The sequence below is a fragment of the Melospiza georgiana genome, chromosome 6 (genome assembly GCF_028018845.1).
Source record: "Melospiza georgiana isolate bMelGeo1 chromosome 6, bMelGeo1.pri, whole genome shotgun sequence".
Taxonomy (NCBI): Eukaryota; Metazoa; Chordata; class Aves; order Passeriformes; family Passerellidae; genus Melospiza; species Melospiza georgiana.
Window position 1 is genome coordinate 12,297,531 of NC_080435.1, and position 16,484 is coordinate 12,314,014.

The 16,484-nt window shown below is 38.6% G+C and overlaps 1 protein-coding gene across 1 annotated transcript; it reads right to left on the bottom strand.

Moving 5' to 3' along the window:
• Positions 1-7,598: 7,598 nt before the first annotated feature.
• Positions 7,599-15,206, bottom strand: GAL (galanin and GMAP prepropeptide). The gene is made up of 6 exons (XM_058026839.1): positions 15,110-15,206; positions 14,921-15,001; positions 14,215-14,269; positions 13,103-13,189; positions 9,964-10,041; positions 7,599-7,876 (listed from the first exon to the last, which is right to left on the bottom strand). Exons 2-6 carry the CDS (start codon positions 14,999-15,001, stop codon positions 7,824-7,826), a joined length of 354 nt encoding a protein of 117 aa, XP_057882822.1. The 5' UTR covers positions 15,110-15,206; the 3' UTR covers positions 7,599-7,823.
• Between the last annotated feature and the right edge of the window lie 1,278 nt (positions 15,207-16,484).

The window sequence follows — 16,484 nt, forward strand, 5'->3', positions numbered from 1 at the left end:
GGGTATCACTGAGCCAGGGCATTTTCCTCTCAGCCAGCACACAGTGTTCTGCCGGAAGTTTTCACTTCCTCATTTCCAAAGGCTCTTTGTAATCATCATTCTCAGCAAATCAGACATCTCTAGAGTTAACCCTGTTGCCTGGGCTTTTCCATGAAGAGCACTATTACCACCTTGTGGCTATTTAAGCCATCTATTGCACTCAGAAGAATAGTGCTGGGGTGCATTGCAGCCTTCTAAATTGTCAACCTTTTCTGCTTTATCTTTTCTTTCCCCTGCATGCACAAAAACTAGAGAACTAGAGCATTAAGAGCAAGCAGTGCTAACATGCTCTGCATAATATTTTAAATTGAAAGAAAAAAAAAAAACAAAGAAAGCTGTAAACCTTGATCCTCCAAATATCTGAAACTTCTCTTCTGGAAACCCTTACCAAAGTTGAGCAAGTTGTGGGTTTTTACCTTTAGGAAAAAAGTCCAACAGGGTTGTGAGACAGGGCATAGTAACTCTTCCGAAACTTACTGCTTTAGTAACAGCAAAGGGAAAAATTATTCTCATGTTCACGGTCAACAAAATAAGTGCTTGGTAGAAAGGGCACAGCTGAGCAGAAGATGAGCCCAGGAATACTGTGTGCCTGTCCCTCCTGGTTGTGATTTTGCTGGCACATAGCACAGGGAGCTCAGGAGGGAAGGGCCATAACCAAACCCAGAGTTTCCTGGCTCTTCTCAGAACTTAAATGTACATTCAGTGTTCATCTTTATATTCATACTTTCCTTCTTCCAAAGGAAGGTCCTTCCTGCTGCAGGCTTTATTTTCAGCTTTTTATGTAATTTAAGGATTATTAATCCTAACAGGAATTCAAAGCTCTGCAAAAATTTTCCCAGTCCGGATAGCACAAGGGTAAGGTTTTCAGAAGGTGGTGCGAGTCCCTAGGACAGTTTTAAGCACTGTGGTGCCAAAGAGCTGTAATATTTCAGAGGAAATGGAGGTGTTGCCTGCCTCCCCCAGCCTGCTGCCGGTGCAGGGGCCCAGGCAGAGGCTCAGCACAGCCACCCCTGCCTGGCTGTGGCTGCCAGCCCTGGCTCTCCTGTGCTGTGTGCCCCAGAACCTGCAAACACCTTGCTCTGGGCCTGCCTTGACACTTTCCTGCCAGGTTTTTGGTGAGCTCATTTTATTTGCTGGATAACGTCACGTTTTTGCTGGGAAATAGGTAAACCAATAGTAACAGACAAAATTTTGATAGCATAAGTTATTAGTGTTCTGTGCTTTCACCTATAGAGGGCATTTATTTTGGCATCCTAAGATTAAGAGGTGTATAAAGTCAGATTTTTAACAGCACATAAGTTCCTGCATTAATAATGGTTCATATTGCATATAACTAATTAAAATTTCAAATCTCGTTGGCAATTCAACACTTGACTTCCTTGAGCAGTTTAATAGATCCAATCAAATGTGTTTCTAGATCTTAAAATAACACCTCCAAAAACAGTTCTCAACTCATTCTTGAAAATAAAGCATTAAAATCCTTTATTGCTTTAATTCTTCTGAAGAATGTATCCCAAGTCTGTCAACAGATGTGACTCCACTATGAATTCACAAAAGGTAGTGTGGTAAAAAAGATTAGGTTTTTTTCCCCACAAAGGAAAGCCTCCTTTCTGTCTGGCTGAGGTGAAGAACAATGCTTATGCTTAATAGCTACTACTAAAGACAGAAGGAAAAAAACAAGTTACATCTTCTTCCCTTTACCCAGTCAGCAATATCTGGCTTATAAACATTGTCACAAATATTAATTTTTGATAATGACTATATTTTCTGCTAAAACATAGCTAGATTGGGGAGGAGAATATAAAAATAATGATTAACATGACAAAATTATTATGCCTAATTAAGCAGATGGTTGAGGGCTCTGGTGAACAATAAAATACCATCTATAATGTGCACTCCAAAAGGGATTCAAATAAAAATGGACTAGACAGGAAAGAAAAATATAAATATTTTGGGGGGGGAAAAGTGTTATATAGGTTGAACTACATGAAATTAAGTAAAATTTCACAGATATGAAATAAATAATGCACAAATAGAGTATAATTTCTTTAATGGCTAGAATCAGTGGATGGTTCTGATAGCACAGAGTGACATTAGGAATTAATGAACAGCAATGCCTTGCAGCAGGTGGAAAGGAGGAGTATTGTTGATGTAATAAGGTTCACTATAGTTTTATTTCTGAAATTTCAATTTTTATGGAAGATCTGAGATTTGTTGAAATGAATTTCTTTTAATAATGTTGCTGCACTGGATGAAGTCAAACCTTAGTTAATATAAATAAATGTACTTTTAAGGTCAACAGTACCACTGCATTTAGTTTCATAGGTCAGGATTTAGCCCTTATATGTTGTATTTGATGAGCTTTATTTTTAAACAGTGGCTAAGTGGGTAATCAGCAGGAAAGCCAAGCAGGGATAATTTGCAAAACAGTATTTTGAAAAATGGTACAAAAATGTAACATTTAGCTGTAAAAACATGGTTGTTTTTCCTGTCTGCTTCTACTGGATCTCTAAGCCTTAGGGCCTGGGTTCATTCTGCTTGAATTGAAGGAGGAAATCCAAATGCCTCATTTAAAAGGTTGGTCTGGATTCAGAGCCAGCACCCACGCTCTGCTAGCAGGAGCAGATGCAAATTTCACTTTTCAGAACTGCCCTCTTCATTTGCAGAGCCCAGAGTGCCCTGGCAGCAGTTAGTCTAAGTGTCCTCAAACTCTGATTTGCGGAAAAGATGCATCAAATTCTCACAGAAACCTTTGGACAATACTTTAAGTAGAATACTTTATTACTTTACTTTTAATTGCTGCAGAGAACAATAGATATGAAAACCATGAGAAAGCTAATGATTCCTAAATCTACTATCTTTTAGATCAGAAGTTGAAGAAGAAACAAGTAACAGAATCAAATTGCAGAAAGATCTTAGGGAAGCAGGGTGTGATTCACCTACACTGTCATCTGAATAAATAGTGAGCAAAGAATACTCCTAAAGTAAGACATAGGAGCTTATTTTCATGTAAATAATTAAAGCATCAGTTTTAGATTTTGTCAATAAATGCTAGCTTTGATATTGATAAATGTAAATAATAGCCATAATGTGCATAATTCTGATCAACTATTTTCCAGTAGAATGATTTTTAATGGAATGGAATAATTTCAATGAAATGCAATATCTCATCAACATTTTGAAGGGGAAATTATAGAAGCATTACATTCTGAATTAATTATATTTGTGTGGGTGAGTGATGCATAGGCAACATTTATTTCAGAAACTAAAAAAAAAAATCCAATCTGAATGGTAACAGGTATTTTAGAATTTCTCCCCTGGCAGACATTCTGTAGGAGACTCATGTCTCCTAGGACTCAGAAAGGCTGTATGATTTATATATACTTAATTAGAAAATAATCTGTGGAGATCAATTAAATTAGAAATGCATAAGGAAAATCTCAAGGGAATTTGATAAGGTTTTAGGGAATAAGGTTTTTTTATACTATTTTTGCTCCTTTACAAGCAAGGCGATAAAATAATTCTCATTTTCAGTTCAGCTCTGGCTTTTCACAGCTCAACTCTGGGAGGTTCTGAGTGTGGCACATGCATTGACAAATGTCCAGTGCTCTAGGTAATAAAAATCCTAACAACTTGCTATTTGTACCCCAGCTACTGAATCTGGGTAGTAAAGGGATCAGTGAGGTGTAGTTTTCTATGGCTGGGTCACACTCAGTCCTCATACAATTAGGTATCAGAATTAGCATTTGCATTTATTTAAAAATAAGTGATAGAACACAAAATAGTGACAGAAGTACTGCACCATTAATGTACTCTGTGAATTGGTGAAAAATTGTTCTGCTAATAACACTTGAGTCTAAACTTTCTTTTAACCCTTTTAAACTTAGAAAATTCCTGGGGTAATCTGCATTCTGGACAAACTGCAAAGTACTTCTCTAACTTGCTTCCATTTGGTGTCACATATCCTGAAATAATTTTAGAATACTTTTGCCACTTTTTTGGGGGAGTTATTAATGTTTTTCTTCACATGCTATCTCACACCATGTCTCCTCATCTCTTTGGAAACACAAAAGAGCTCTTAAGGATATGTCAGAGTCCTTTGTGAATGGACTCACACCCAGCTTCTCTCTGGCCTCAGGCAAAAGGAGCTGTGGTTTGAACCCTGGAAACATTAAACCTGGAAGCAGAATTCTGGCAACCCCAACATCAGGCCCCATCAAACATCCTCAGTGCTCTGAGTCCTACCTAATTTTTCTATGCTAATGTTGCAGTCTGACCTTTCCATGAGCAGACAGGTGGGAAAATACAAGTATCCTGTAGCTCTCTGGTGGCTTCCTAATCTGAATAGACTCTTCTGTGCCAGCTGTGCCACCAGAAATCCCCCCTTTTATGCTGAACTGATTTGCATTCAAACAAGGTTTAATGAGACTACCAGGCAGGTAGGTGAAACATTGTACAAAATTATAGGGTTCTTTGTTATAAGTAGTGCTCAGAATTCAGTATTTCTCCAGAATTTTTAGCCAAATATATCTGAATTCCATGTTTCTGTTGTAAACTGGCATGAAATACTGTGCAGCTGAAGGAGTCCTGTTTAATTAATCCCTAGATCAGGTTCTAAGGGTTGTTTTATAGCTCTGTGCTCTCATGTCCCTAATTTGGTCTGAAAAAATTAATTAAACATTTGGAACTTGAAGGACTTTTCTTCCATGAATATAACTGTTTCAGAACCTATGGCTTCCACAAAGTCCTGTGCCACAATTTCATCAGGAGATGTATGGAAAAGCCTTCTGGGTTTTTCTGGGTGTGGAGTTTAAAAGTGTTACTTGATAATTTTCTCATCATTTGGCATTTAATCATTATATCTTGGGTTATAAGAAAAAGCACTTTTAGCACAATATTTAAGATTCTCATGTCCCACCTATTTTGTTTCTCTGTGTATGAAAATCACTGTAAAAATATTTGTCACTTTTCCCTGTGTTTTTTCTGCCCTGACAGTGATTTTTTTCTCCGCAGTGAAAAAGTTCCCCAGAACTGCTGTTGGTATCAAAATTGGGAATGGTATATTTTCATTGTGATTCCCACTATTCCCTTTGGCTTTCTATCCACTGTTGAGGTTTAAAAGAATATTTTTGGAGGACTGTGTCCAATGAGTCTGAGTTGTATTCCCAGACATAATTTGGAGCATCAGCATGTGTATGTAAAATTAGAATTGTTTTTCTCTGCGTACATAATTTGCTTGCATCAGCATTTAATCTCATCTTCCATTTTATTGTCCAGTCATTCAGCATCATGCAAGCCTTCTGTTCATTGTCAGAGTTAAATTTGCATGAAGGGCAATTTCATATCACTGGCAAACATTACAAGAAATGTTTACTCTTTTGTGGTGTTTATTTGGCTTTTTTCTGTAGTGTAAATATAAATTTGAGCTAATCCTACACAACAATGGAATAGAATATATGCAAATAAGCAATAAATGATACTATGAGATGGAAAAGGGGATTTTTATTCCTATTTTCTACTGAAATGTAGGATTCTTTTATTGTCCATTTGCCCCACTGAAACTTATTGTTTTCAAATTGTGGATTAAAGGACATTGGACATTTTTATCAAGTGTTCATCATGGAGATATTATTCCAAATATTTTCAGAACTTATGTTTGAGAGGAAGTGATTTAAGACATACTTTAAATAAAATGAGTGTTAATAAAATAATAATGTTACTGAAGTTGTGAAATCGATCCAGAAGAACTCCTTACTGTGGTTTCCCCCCTTCATATTTGCAAAGATAAGAGGCATTACAAGGGTGAAAAAACAAGGTGAAAATTTTACCTGTCTCTACTTCAGAATATTATCAATATGTGTTTGAATGCAGAAATTATTAAATGAAAGTATGTGGACTGCTTTTGGTAATTAGTTTATAATAATCTGGTTTCTATAATATATACATATAACTGTGCAGCACAATGTCAAACCTTGTGAGCCTCCCTGCTTAGACAGTGCTGTAAATCTTCCTGATCCTATGAGTTTTCCACTGTTTCAAATAGTCTCAAATTTCAGAATTTTGAATGACCATTCTAACAGGATGACTCCAACTCTAAGGAGCTGAAGATATACTAATTGGATCAAAGTAATAACTCTTTCTCATTCTATCCCATTACTTCTAATTTCTTATTCTTTTTGAAAAGGAAAGAAATTCAATGCTAAAATGAAGTTCCTTTTATTTGATCGTAGATTCAGCTGCTTTGCCAGAGATGGATTGCTTCTGAGTTCTTCAAATAGATCCTGGATTTTAGCAACGAGCCAAAGTCCATGGAAGTCAAAGAAAAGAAAACCTCTTAATTTTAGTGAGGTTATTTCAAGGTTATGTGAGAAGTGTGGACATTACTAGAGGAAATGAGAGTTTGGGTTTACTGAGCTATACTAATGTACAGAGGTTAAATTTCACTTTATTCTTTTTTCACATTTTGGGAAGCCCATTAATTTGCCAAATAATGTTGAACTAGCAGCATGCATATTAGCAGTGTATACTTCTTTCATTACTCTGCAGAAAAAAAGAGAAATCCAGTAAAACATAGTGTGAAGGGTTTGCTCAGAAGCACACTGGATCTGGTATGAAGTGTGTTTTGACACTTTGGAAAGGGAAAACATGAGACATGAGATCAGAGGCTGAGTGATTATCACAGGAAGAGCACGGCCTGAGTGACAGGGTGGCAGCCTGGCTGGGTACAAAGCACACAATGGTGCCTTGGCTTTTAGAGTTCTGCTATGCTAAAAGTGAAAAACAGATCAGATAATAAAGGTCTGCAAAATTTCTGTCAGTCTGTGCACTGCAGTGCACGTCAGCATTGTGAAAGGATGATATTTCATTGCACTGTGCAGAGGCTGAAAGTCATCTGAGTATGAAAAACCTTTCTAAGGTTCTGTAACATCTCAAACCTTTCCTCAGTCTTGATCTGACATTTATTGTGTGCAGGCCCAGCATCCTGGTCCAGCACATCAAAGCTGTTTTGCATGGATTAAACATGGACCCAAATGCTTTGCTGGACTCAGAATGAAGCATCTCATCAGTATATTTTTAATCTGGTAGCAGCCAGGAGCTTTTCTTCATTAAGATATTGCAGCCCCATGTCTCAATGACATGGAATCCTACACAAAGGATTTGTGTAAACCTGCACAGAACACTTGAATCTGCATTGCATCCAGGTATGCTCCAGCCAATGGGCCAGTGGAGTACAGGTGAATAATGTGAAATTTATTATGAACTGGAGTTTATGTCATGTCTGTGAAAATAGGAACAGGGAGTAATGTTTCCTTGAAGCACAGAGGTATAGACAGATCTGTGGCTTAAAATGATTCTGCATGGCAGCACTCTGAAGTTGTTTTCCTGTTATTTAAAGTACCCAATATACAATGTATATGTTTTATTCTGCTCTAATATTGCAGAGTAGTGTAGTGTAATCTTACAATTTACCCCACGATTTCTGTGCATTGTGTGCTGGTATGTACATAATTTTAAAATGAAACAACTTCATTGCTCTTTATTTTTATTTTATCATTTACCGACAGAAAAAAATTACCAGAGCAAAATTATACACAATGACATTGCAGGAGAGGGATGGAAGGATAAAAAAAGCAAAAAATAATCCAACAAACCAACCAGAGGGCAGAATGCTGTTTACCATTTATCAAATAAATGCAAACCATACTTCTTAACTTCAGGTCATGTTGGTCTTTTGTTTAGAATTCAGTCTAAATCTACACTGCAACAAAATAAAAATGAATTTTTCAAGACTGGTTCATTTCCTCTGGTGTAGGTAGCTTGTCAAGTGCTCCCACCTCTGAAAAACAGGAGAAAAAGATAATTAACACATATGTAAATATGCATATTTATCTTAGCAATTAAGTAACGAAATCCAGTTTCAGTAATATATAATTTTAGGAATATTTTTCTCAATTAGAAAAGACAAATCTTTGAACTTGTCATATTTTAATTTATAAAATACTGGGTTTTTTTCCTTTTGAATGTCAATAATATCTTCCTGATACAATTCCAACATTTTAGAAACAGCAGTGACAGAACAACAATTATATTAATTTTATTATGTCAATTGATATTGCTGGATCCCAGCATCTCATAAGACTTAGTACTATCTAATTACAGCTGCCATTCTACATTTTGCTTTTTATGAGAAGCACTCAAAGCTGGAGGTAATAATTTCCAAGAGAAAAAGATGAAGGCCACTTTTAGTTATTACCAAGGTACTTCTTAGCAGTAAAAATACTGCTGATTTCATGCAGATTAAAATGTATATCTAATCTGAATCACTATTGCCTGAATCTGAATCCCATGAGTGAGGCTTTTGCCCCTTCCCCCACCAAGGAACATCTCTAAACCAATGTATTTAATGCAGTAAGGTTTCATTGAAGCAAATGTGTTGAAGGATTTCTATCAATAAAAAATATGGTATTCAGCTGCTTAATTTACAGATCTGTGTTTGTGTAAGAGTTTGTACTAAGCCTTTCCAATAAATATTGTTAAGAGATAACATGTGACAACATTCTGTGTCTGTTGCAACCTGAGACTACAAGAACTATGTCTGCAAAAAGCAGATCTGCAGATTAATTTTTTGTTTTTCATGAGGACATGGTAATACCACCACCTTTTCTGAATAAAAACAACTGTTTGTCATCACAGTCATAAGAAGGGAGCCTTTTAAGCTCATTTGTTGCAGGGAAGAAGTAATTTGTATTTCTGTGAGATGCTTTTTATTTTCTTGTCTGGTTTAGCAGGTTTTAGCCTATGCAGAAGGTGTGTGATTGAGGTTATTTTACCCCTTTTTTGCTGTGTCCCAATATTGATTTTACTTCCTAGGCTCACACAGCAGAGTAAAGGAGAGTTTTGGGCTCTTTCTTCACAGTGGTACAACAAACAACTACTTTGTCCACAGTAAATACATATGCTAATAATCTGCTTTAAATACGTGCTTGAATTATTTCAGGCCCTTAGGACTAGCTATACAGAGGTTTTGTTTTCAAATGCAAAATCAATTCAATAAACACTGGGTTCACTTTTTCAGTAATGAGAATTATTTTCCTTGGGTAGATACAAATAATTCAGAGAACGATGAGTAAAAAGCACCCCAGGTATGCAGAAAATGAACTGATATGTTGAAAGTCTCTTTTAATAATTAAATAAAAATACAAATGTACACACATTTCCACAGCAAACACTTGCCACAAATTTGCTTACAATTTGTTGTATACAAGAGTAAGAACATGGAAGTTACTGATTTATTGAATTGTCTCCTTTTGAGACAGAAAAAATCCTCAAACGTTTGGAGTAGAATAACCTTTTTCTACCTATTGGTTTCTTTGCAACAATCTACAATGTTTTATACATTTTGGAGACAGTTCTAGAAGAGCTGAAGAGGTTTTTAAAAGCTGAATATTGTGTTTGTTTATGTTTTTTTAAAGCAAAATGAATGAAAACTCAGGAGATAAATTCCATAGTAAAGTTACCATTCTTACAGAGCCAGCTGTGAGCTCAGCATTACAACTCTCATGACAACCCTGAGGCTGTACAAAGCTTTTACTCCAGAGCAGTCTGAGCTGTTTGCCAACATTCAGCTCAGTGTTGTTGCAATTTTGTCTTGCAACTTTATTGTAGAATACATGCAAAAAGAGAGATGTGTTCCTTTTGGCACTAACAAGTGATGGGATGGTATCAGAACTCTGTTGCATCTGATCTGCACTGAGCTGCAATTTTTCAGGATCACCTGCACTCTGTGCATGAGAGTGATGCCAGAGATGCTGTTGCAAGTCTTGCACACTCAAATCTGCAGCAGATGTGTACCTTAGGCATAGTCTTGCCTCCTCAGCAAATTTCTTACCAGAAACTGTGAAAGAATAAAAGTTATTCACTAACCTTTCAGATGCAAGTAGGTCAAAAATTCAATTACTGTGCGCACAATGTTTTCATCAGCCAGGGGTCTCCCAAGGCTCCCTGTGAAACAAGCTGCCTGTTACTCACTGTTAACATGGTTCAAACACATCATATGAGATTCTGTGGTTAAGTTAATGAGTACTCTGGGGAGGGGAAAAAACCACCAAAACTATCTGAAATTCCTTTTTCCTTAAAATCCTTGATGGAAAACCTCCTTTCTTGGAAGGGCAGAGCTCCTCTAAGGACTCCAATTCTGAGAATCAAATTTACCCAGCTTTGTATGCCATTGCTGCATGGCAGCTGCTTTGACACCTTAATGGTTGTGGTCTCCAGGCCTTAAGAGATCTGTTGCAGAAGAGAATTATCCTCTGTCCCCAGCTCTCTCTCTTGTCTCCACCTGAGCCTGCAGGAATGGGTTAAATTTCAAATGTAGCAAACAAATTCATCAGCCTTACAGAACAGTTAAAAGTTCATTCATGTAGCCTGACTTTGTTCCAAATAAGCCTTTCAAATTACATAGAAGTGATTTGTGGCCCAAAACCTAGGCCTGGGTGTTTTTCTACAAGTCCAGAAAGCTGTTTTCACACAGGTATCTAATCCAATACACTTGTCTTCGAGCTTGTGAAAATAGCTTTTGGATGCTGTTTTAATGGCCTAGTGGGGGCTTGTTATTGCACTTTAGAGAAGGATGCTTTCTGCATCTGTAAATGAGAGAAAAAAACATCAGCCAGGAGTTGGAGGAAGACACCTTGCCACTTTTAGGAGGATGGAGAACTGCAGTCTATTAAGAACGAATGTTAAGTAATTTCCCCAAGATGTTTAACTCTCTGCACACAGATGTGGGTACCAGAACCAACAGTCCATTATTACATCACTGAAAACATTATCAGATGGGTCAGAAGGCAGACTGAGCTCTGTAGCACAAATTTAAAACATTGATGAGTGTTGCAAGGGACACAAAGGTTTCTGGTGAAAGGAGAATAAGCATTTAAGAATGCATTTAATATGTTTGCACCTAAAAATCTTGTCTTCCAGCCTTTGAACTCACACAAAGACATTATTTGCATTAATAATACTCTTTTATTTGAATTTTCCCTTAGCTTTTATTCCCACCTAACCTATTATGAATTTTGTTATTATTATATTGGTCACATTTTTTCAAGACTTTTTTATTGGATAAATATTTTTCCTCCATAACTTGGAAATATTGTACTTACATATTGCTCTGCTATTTACCTTAATTCTGCATAGTGGATAACTTGCAGATTTCAGTAAACAAACCATTATGATCTTGTAACTTGAAGATTTGACTAATTATGCTCATAGATGGTTGTATTTTTGTTGTGGGCTTTTTTCCTGGACCTAATGTTCAGTCCCTAATACAGCTTACAAATTTTTCTAGGTTATCTGGAGAGCTTTTGAATTTTGCAGTATTGCTTCAAGGAGAGCACAGTCCTTTGCAGGAACTCTTTCACATTAACAAAATAATATGTGCATATATTGCCATTATAAGGCGGTTTTGCAAATAATCAGGAGAAAGCCTTCATTTTCAATTAAAATAATATACTGATTACCTTATGAATTTCTTATGCATTAGATATATATATATATTTAAATCTCCTTTGGGTAGGAACTCCGTAATTGTAGAAATCTGTAATAAACTTCAGCTTCAAAGAAATATTTGTTGAGGGAAGAGAATGAAGTTCATAGCACAGGCAGCTGTGTAATTTTGAAGTCTCATCCTGTCAAGTTTGGTTGGGTTTATCTGCAATTGTTGAAGTTTACCAGTAGCCAGGAAGAGAGTTCCATAAACCCATAAGTTCATATTCCTATAAGGGACCTGGGATATGCACAAATGGCACCATGTTGCAATGTGATCTCTACTACTAGATTGCAAATCCTTTACTTTTACATTGGCTTTTACCAGCCATATATTGTTTTAACTCTGGCATTTGAAACAGCAGGGTTGGATTCTTTTCCTTAAAAAAACAAACAAAAAAAAAACCCACTAAAGCACAGCACCAAAAAAAAAAAAAAAAATACTACACACACAAACCCCAAAGCCTCACAGTGTAGCTGTGCCAGAACTAAACAGACAGTCCTTCAGAGAGTGTTAACACTTAAGAAATGCATTAATGTTTCTCTTCTCTTTATGGAGTATGTATGAGATTGTAATTAAGCACATGTCCTTTATTTATGACTTATTTAGTGTTAACTACATTTGCACTGTTCTGGGTGTTATTTAAAATAGGCTCCAAACCCTCTGTTTTGCCCCCATTAGTGCAGTGATAAATGCACTCAGTAAGGACTGTGGTCACTTTTATCAGCCTAAGGATGAGATTCATCCCAGCTCACTTGAGATGTCTGCAGCAGGTTTAGTTTCTCCTCAGGAGATAAAATTGGTTTTTCTAGAAGTTTCTGCGCCTTATCCTGAAATAGGTGTTCAAAATAAAGCCTAAAAATTGTCAGCTTCTCTTCATAAGGGAGTCTAGACATATATTTGTATTTTGGAGGCCCAGCTTTGGATGACAAATCCAGAACACAGCTGCACCCTTTTCACTGCCATTTACTAAATTCTGGCACATGAAACATCTGAGTATTTTGACTTCAGTTGTGACCAGGTTCTCAGTCTTTTAATCAAGATAAGCCACCTTGCTTAATCATAGGAAATCTTGGGAGTTTGTATTTTCTATAACTTTCATTACTGAAAGACACCTTTATAGAGTCTCTACCCAAAAGCAATTAATTCTGGAGTGGCCACAGTGACATTTGAAATACTTACTTTAACATATGAAAAGAGAAAAAAACCAAAGTTTTTTCAAAGCAACATGACCTATTAGACATTTAGAGCCACAAAATTATGATACATTTTCCTAACCACTTAGATATTGTAATCTATGACCATATAAAGATCACATTGAGTGGCCAAATGTCATTTTTCTTCCTTTCATATGTTTATTAGGATTTCTGTTGAAATGCAGAAATAGTTTGGTATCCAAATAGTCAGTTCCATAGTAAATTATTCAATAAATTCAACAGTAATTTCAGTAGTAAATTCAATAGTAAATATATTACTTAACATAAAAACAAATCAAAAATGCTTATTTCCAGATTTCATTACCTGCTTTAATATCCTCTTCAGGCGGTGTTTCACGTTTACCAGTGAAACCATGCTTGTCATTAAAAGATCTGTGGTTATCTACTGCATCTGATAAATAAATTAAAAATCAAAGGAGTTATTTGACTCAGTAAAAGCTTATCATTATGACCTGCTGCTTATCAATATGACCTCAGTAAAAGCTGATGAATATGACCTGCAACAAAGGATTCCTACTGTCCAATCTTAGATGTGAAATAGAACTCTTTGACAAGATCATTTCCCCACAGTATTTTTTCCAATTTGCTTAGATGTGCTTTGGGCAAATATACTTCCAGGCATTTACAGAACCAGTTAATACAATTAAGATGCATTAAACTTCTTTTTAATGTATCCTTATTGTTAGCTAAAAAGAATGAAAAATGTCAGAGTAAGTATGTGTAGTATTTGTCTATGTGTTACTGAGACTGAAAATACAGAAACACTGGTGATGAATTTTGCCACATTCACCAGAATAAATGGTAAAGGGACAAATATTTGGAACAGCTTAGTTCTGCATTTCTTTTCTTAAAACCTGAATTTGTTACCTACATCTGTAAACCAGTGCCCTGTGTTTTGAACACCTTGTATATTGATTTTACACATAGTGAGCTGCTAATAGTCTTGAGTTTGCAAGTTACTGTTTTAATTAATTTTGCTTTAATTAAAAATCAATTAGTCTTATAAAAATGTCAAGTAGTGAAAGTTTGTAAAAAGATTTAGAGGTGAAATCTGAAATACATGGAGAGGTACACATTTTGTCATTCTGCTCTTGACATCTATGATGCTGTAGGAATTTTTAACACTTCTGGTGGTGATGTATTTGTCATATGAAAATTACAGTTCAGAAGCTGCTCACCAAATGTGAGCAGATGTGTTTCTGGACATAAGGCCTCCCATCACACTTCTTTAGAAAAGAACAGCTGTGGTCTAAGACAACTCAGTTCTATGACAGGCATGTAAGAAACATCTAAACAAGTGTTTTCCCAAATGAGTTTGTTCAGTCTTGCAGGTTTAGACAAAATTGCTGTATTCAGAGAAGTGAATAACACAATTTTTGCATTTTGAAATAATGAAAAAAGAAGTGCCTCACTTACGTGGCCCAAGTAGATAACCAGCACTATTCAAAGTCCAACCCCTTTTGTCTTTTGCCTTAAAGGAAAAACCACAAGTATGTTATTGCATGACCTACACAAAAAAGGACATTCTCTTAGCAGAAAGAGTCTTCTGAAAGCTCAAAATCAAGAAAAAAAATATTTAAAAAGTAAAGCAAATCATATTGAAGTAAATATTCATGGCGAACTCTTGCCCCTTCCCTGTCTAAGTCTATAGTGTTGCTATTGACATCCATGCGGTTTGACCATTTCACACCACATAAGTGATGACTGCAAGTCACACTTTGGAGGCAGAAATTTCAACTTTATACTGGAAGTTTATACTGCCACCGGATAGCCTCCTTAGCAAACTGCAATGCTTCTTTTTAATGCTTGGGTTTACATGACAACCTCTTCATAAAAGAAGTCCATATGTACATCACCTTTTCAGAGGCAGGTGGGACACCCATTCCATTTTGGTCTAGCAACTAGACATTCTTAGTTATAGTATTTTTTTTTTTTTTTTATAAAAGTGCTAGTATTCAAAATCTCGAAATTCTTAGCTGGGGGAGGGGGGGAAAGAGGCAAACTGTTTATAGCCCGAAATGGTTTTGAGTGCTGTCTCCTTTACAAGCCCTGCATCTAAGAACAGTGCGCATCCGTGGGAGGTTCGCGGCAGTCCCTCGCTCGCTGAGACACGGATACTTACTGAGAAAACCAGCCCGAGTGTTTCCGAGAGGGCGGCACAAAGGATTAGAGACAGGAACAGGACTCCGGTGCACCTCTGCATCTGCAAGAAGCCGCACGGGGTTAAACCGCAGCTCGGCCCGTCCGGGGCGCGGGGGGAGCGGCTCCAGGGCTGGGAGCCCGGTTCCCGCCGGGAGAAGGGCCGGGGTACCTTGAGCTGGGGGTCTGTCCCTCGCAGAGCTGGTCCCACGGCGGGCTCTCACTGCATGGCCGCGGCCCCGCCGCGCTCCCGCCGCGCTTTATGGGCAGCGGAGCGGCCGCGCCGGGAGCCCGGAGCCGAGAGCCGCCCACAGCTCCCCCCGCCTCCCCCGGGCCCTTCCCCGCCGCTCTAGGAAGGGCAGAAATTACCGCAATCCAATTAGGGGCACTTGGGAGCGCGACGCGGGGAGCGGGAGCTGCGGCGGGGCCGTTCAGCCTGCCCTGTGCCCGGGGCCGAGGGGGACAGCGGGGGACAGAGAGGGACAGGGGAGGGCACAGCACTGCTCGGAGACCCAAATGGGGACCAGGGAGTGCACATCGCTTATCAGAGACCCAAGTGGGGCCAGGGAGGGCACATCACTGCTCGGAGACCCAAATGGGGCCAGGGAGGGCACATCACTGCTCAGAGACCCAAATGGGGACCAGGGAGGGCACATCACTGCTCGGAGACCCAAGGGGGGACCAGGGAGGGCACATCACTGCTCGGAGACCCAAGTGGGGCCAGGGAGGGCACATCGCTGCTCAGAGACCCAAGTGGGGCCAGGGAGTGCGCATCACTGCTCGGAGACCCAAGTGGGGCCAGGGAGGGCACATCACTGCTCGGAGACCCAAGTGGGGCCAGGGAGGGCACATCACTGCTCGGAGACCCAAAGGGGGCCAGGGAGGGCACATCGCTGCTCAGAGACCCGGGCTCGGGAGGGTGCCTGGCAGAAGGTACCTGAAAGAAAGAGCCCCTGTGCCCTGCCCTGCCCTGCTGCCGAGCGCTGCAGCTCCCGGGGCTCACCCACAGCCCCCTGCCATCCCTGTGAGCGGTGCCCGGTGCGCCAGTCTGGCCCTCCTGCCGCTCTGTGGCTGACAGCATTTCTTTCGGGGTTAAGTATAACAGCCAGGGATCCAGCTCTCTCCAGCGACTAGACCTGTTCCAGTCTGTGCATTTACAAGCAGCGGAGTTTCACCGGTTCGCTCACCTTAGTTGTGGTTGCTGCTGGCATCGGGATGTGCAAAACTGAATTAGAAAGCAGAGATTCCCGTATTGGTTCCATTTCCCCCCCCTGCCAAATTGTACTTCCTCTATAACAAATCAGTTTATTCTCTGCGAGTCCCTCAAGTTCATTTCTCTTTCAATGAGAAAACATCACAGACAGACGTTGCACAGAATAAGTTATACTTACAGCTCCTTTTCCAGAAACTGCTAGAGTCTCTGCAAACTTTTGAACAACACATTTATCATTCACTACTTTAAAAGCAAACTTTTTTTTTTACTTTAATATAGCATAATGTTCACAACCCAAGCTAGAAGCAGCAGCTGTGTCTTGCCATTTCCTGCC

Bases quoted from the DNA above. Each gene is read 5' to 3' on its own strand.
- GAL (XM_058026839.1), bottom strand. From the start codon at position 15,001: ATGCAGAGGTGCACCGGAGTCCTGTTCCTGTCTCTAATCCTTTGTGCC. The intron at 14,270-14,920 runs GTAAGTATCCGT...TTTTCCTTTAAG, and splicing joins CACTCGGGCTGGTTTTCTCA to GCAAAAGACAAAAGGGGTTG. The intron at 10,042-13,102 runs GTAATGAAATCT...CTTGTTTCACAG, and splicing joins TGAAGAGGATATTAAAGCAG to GGAGCCTTGGGAGACCCCTG.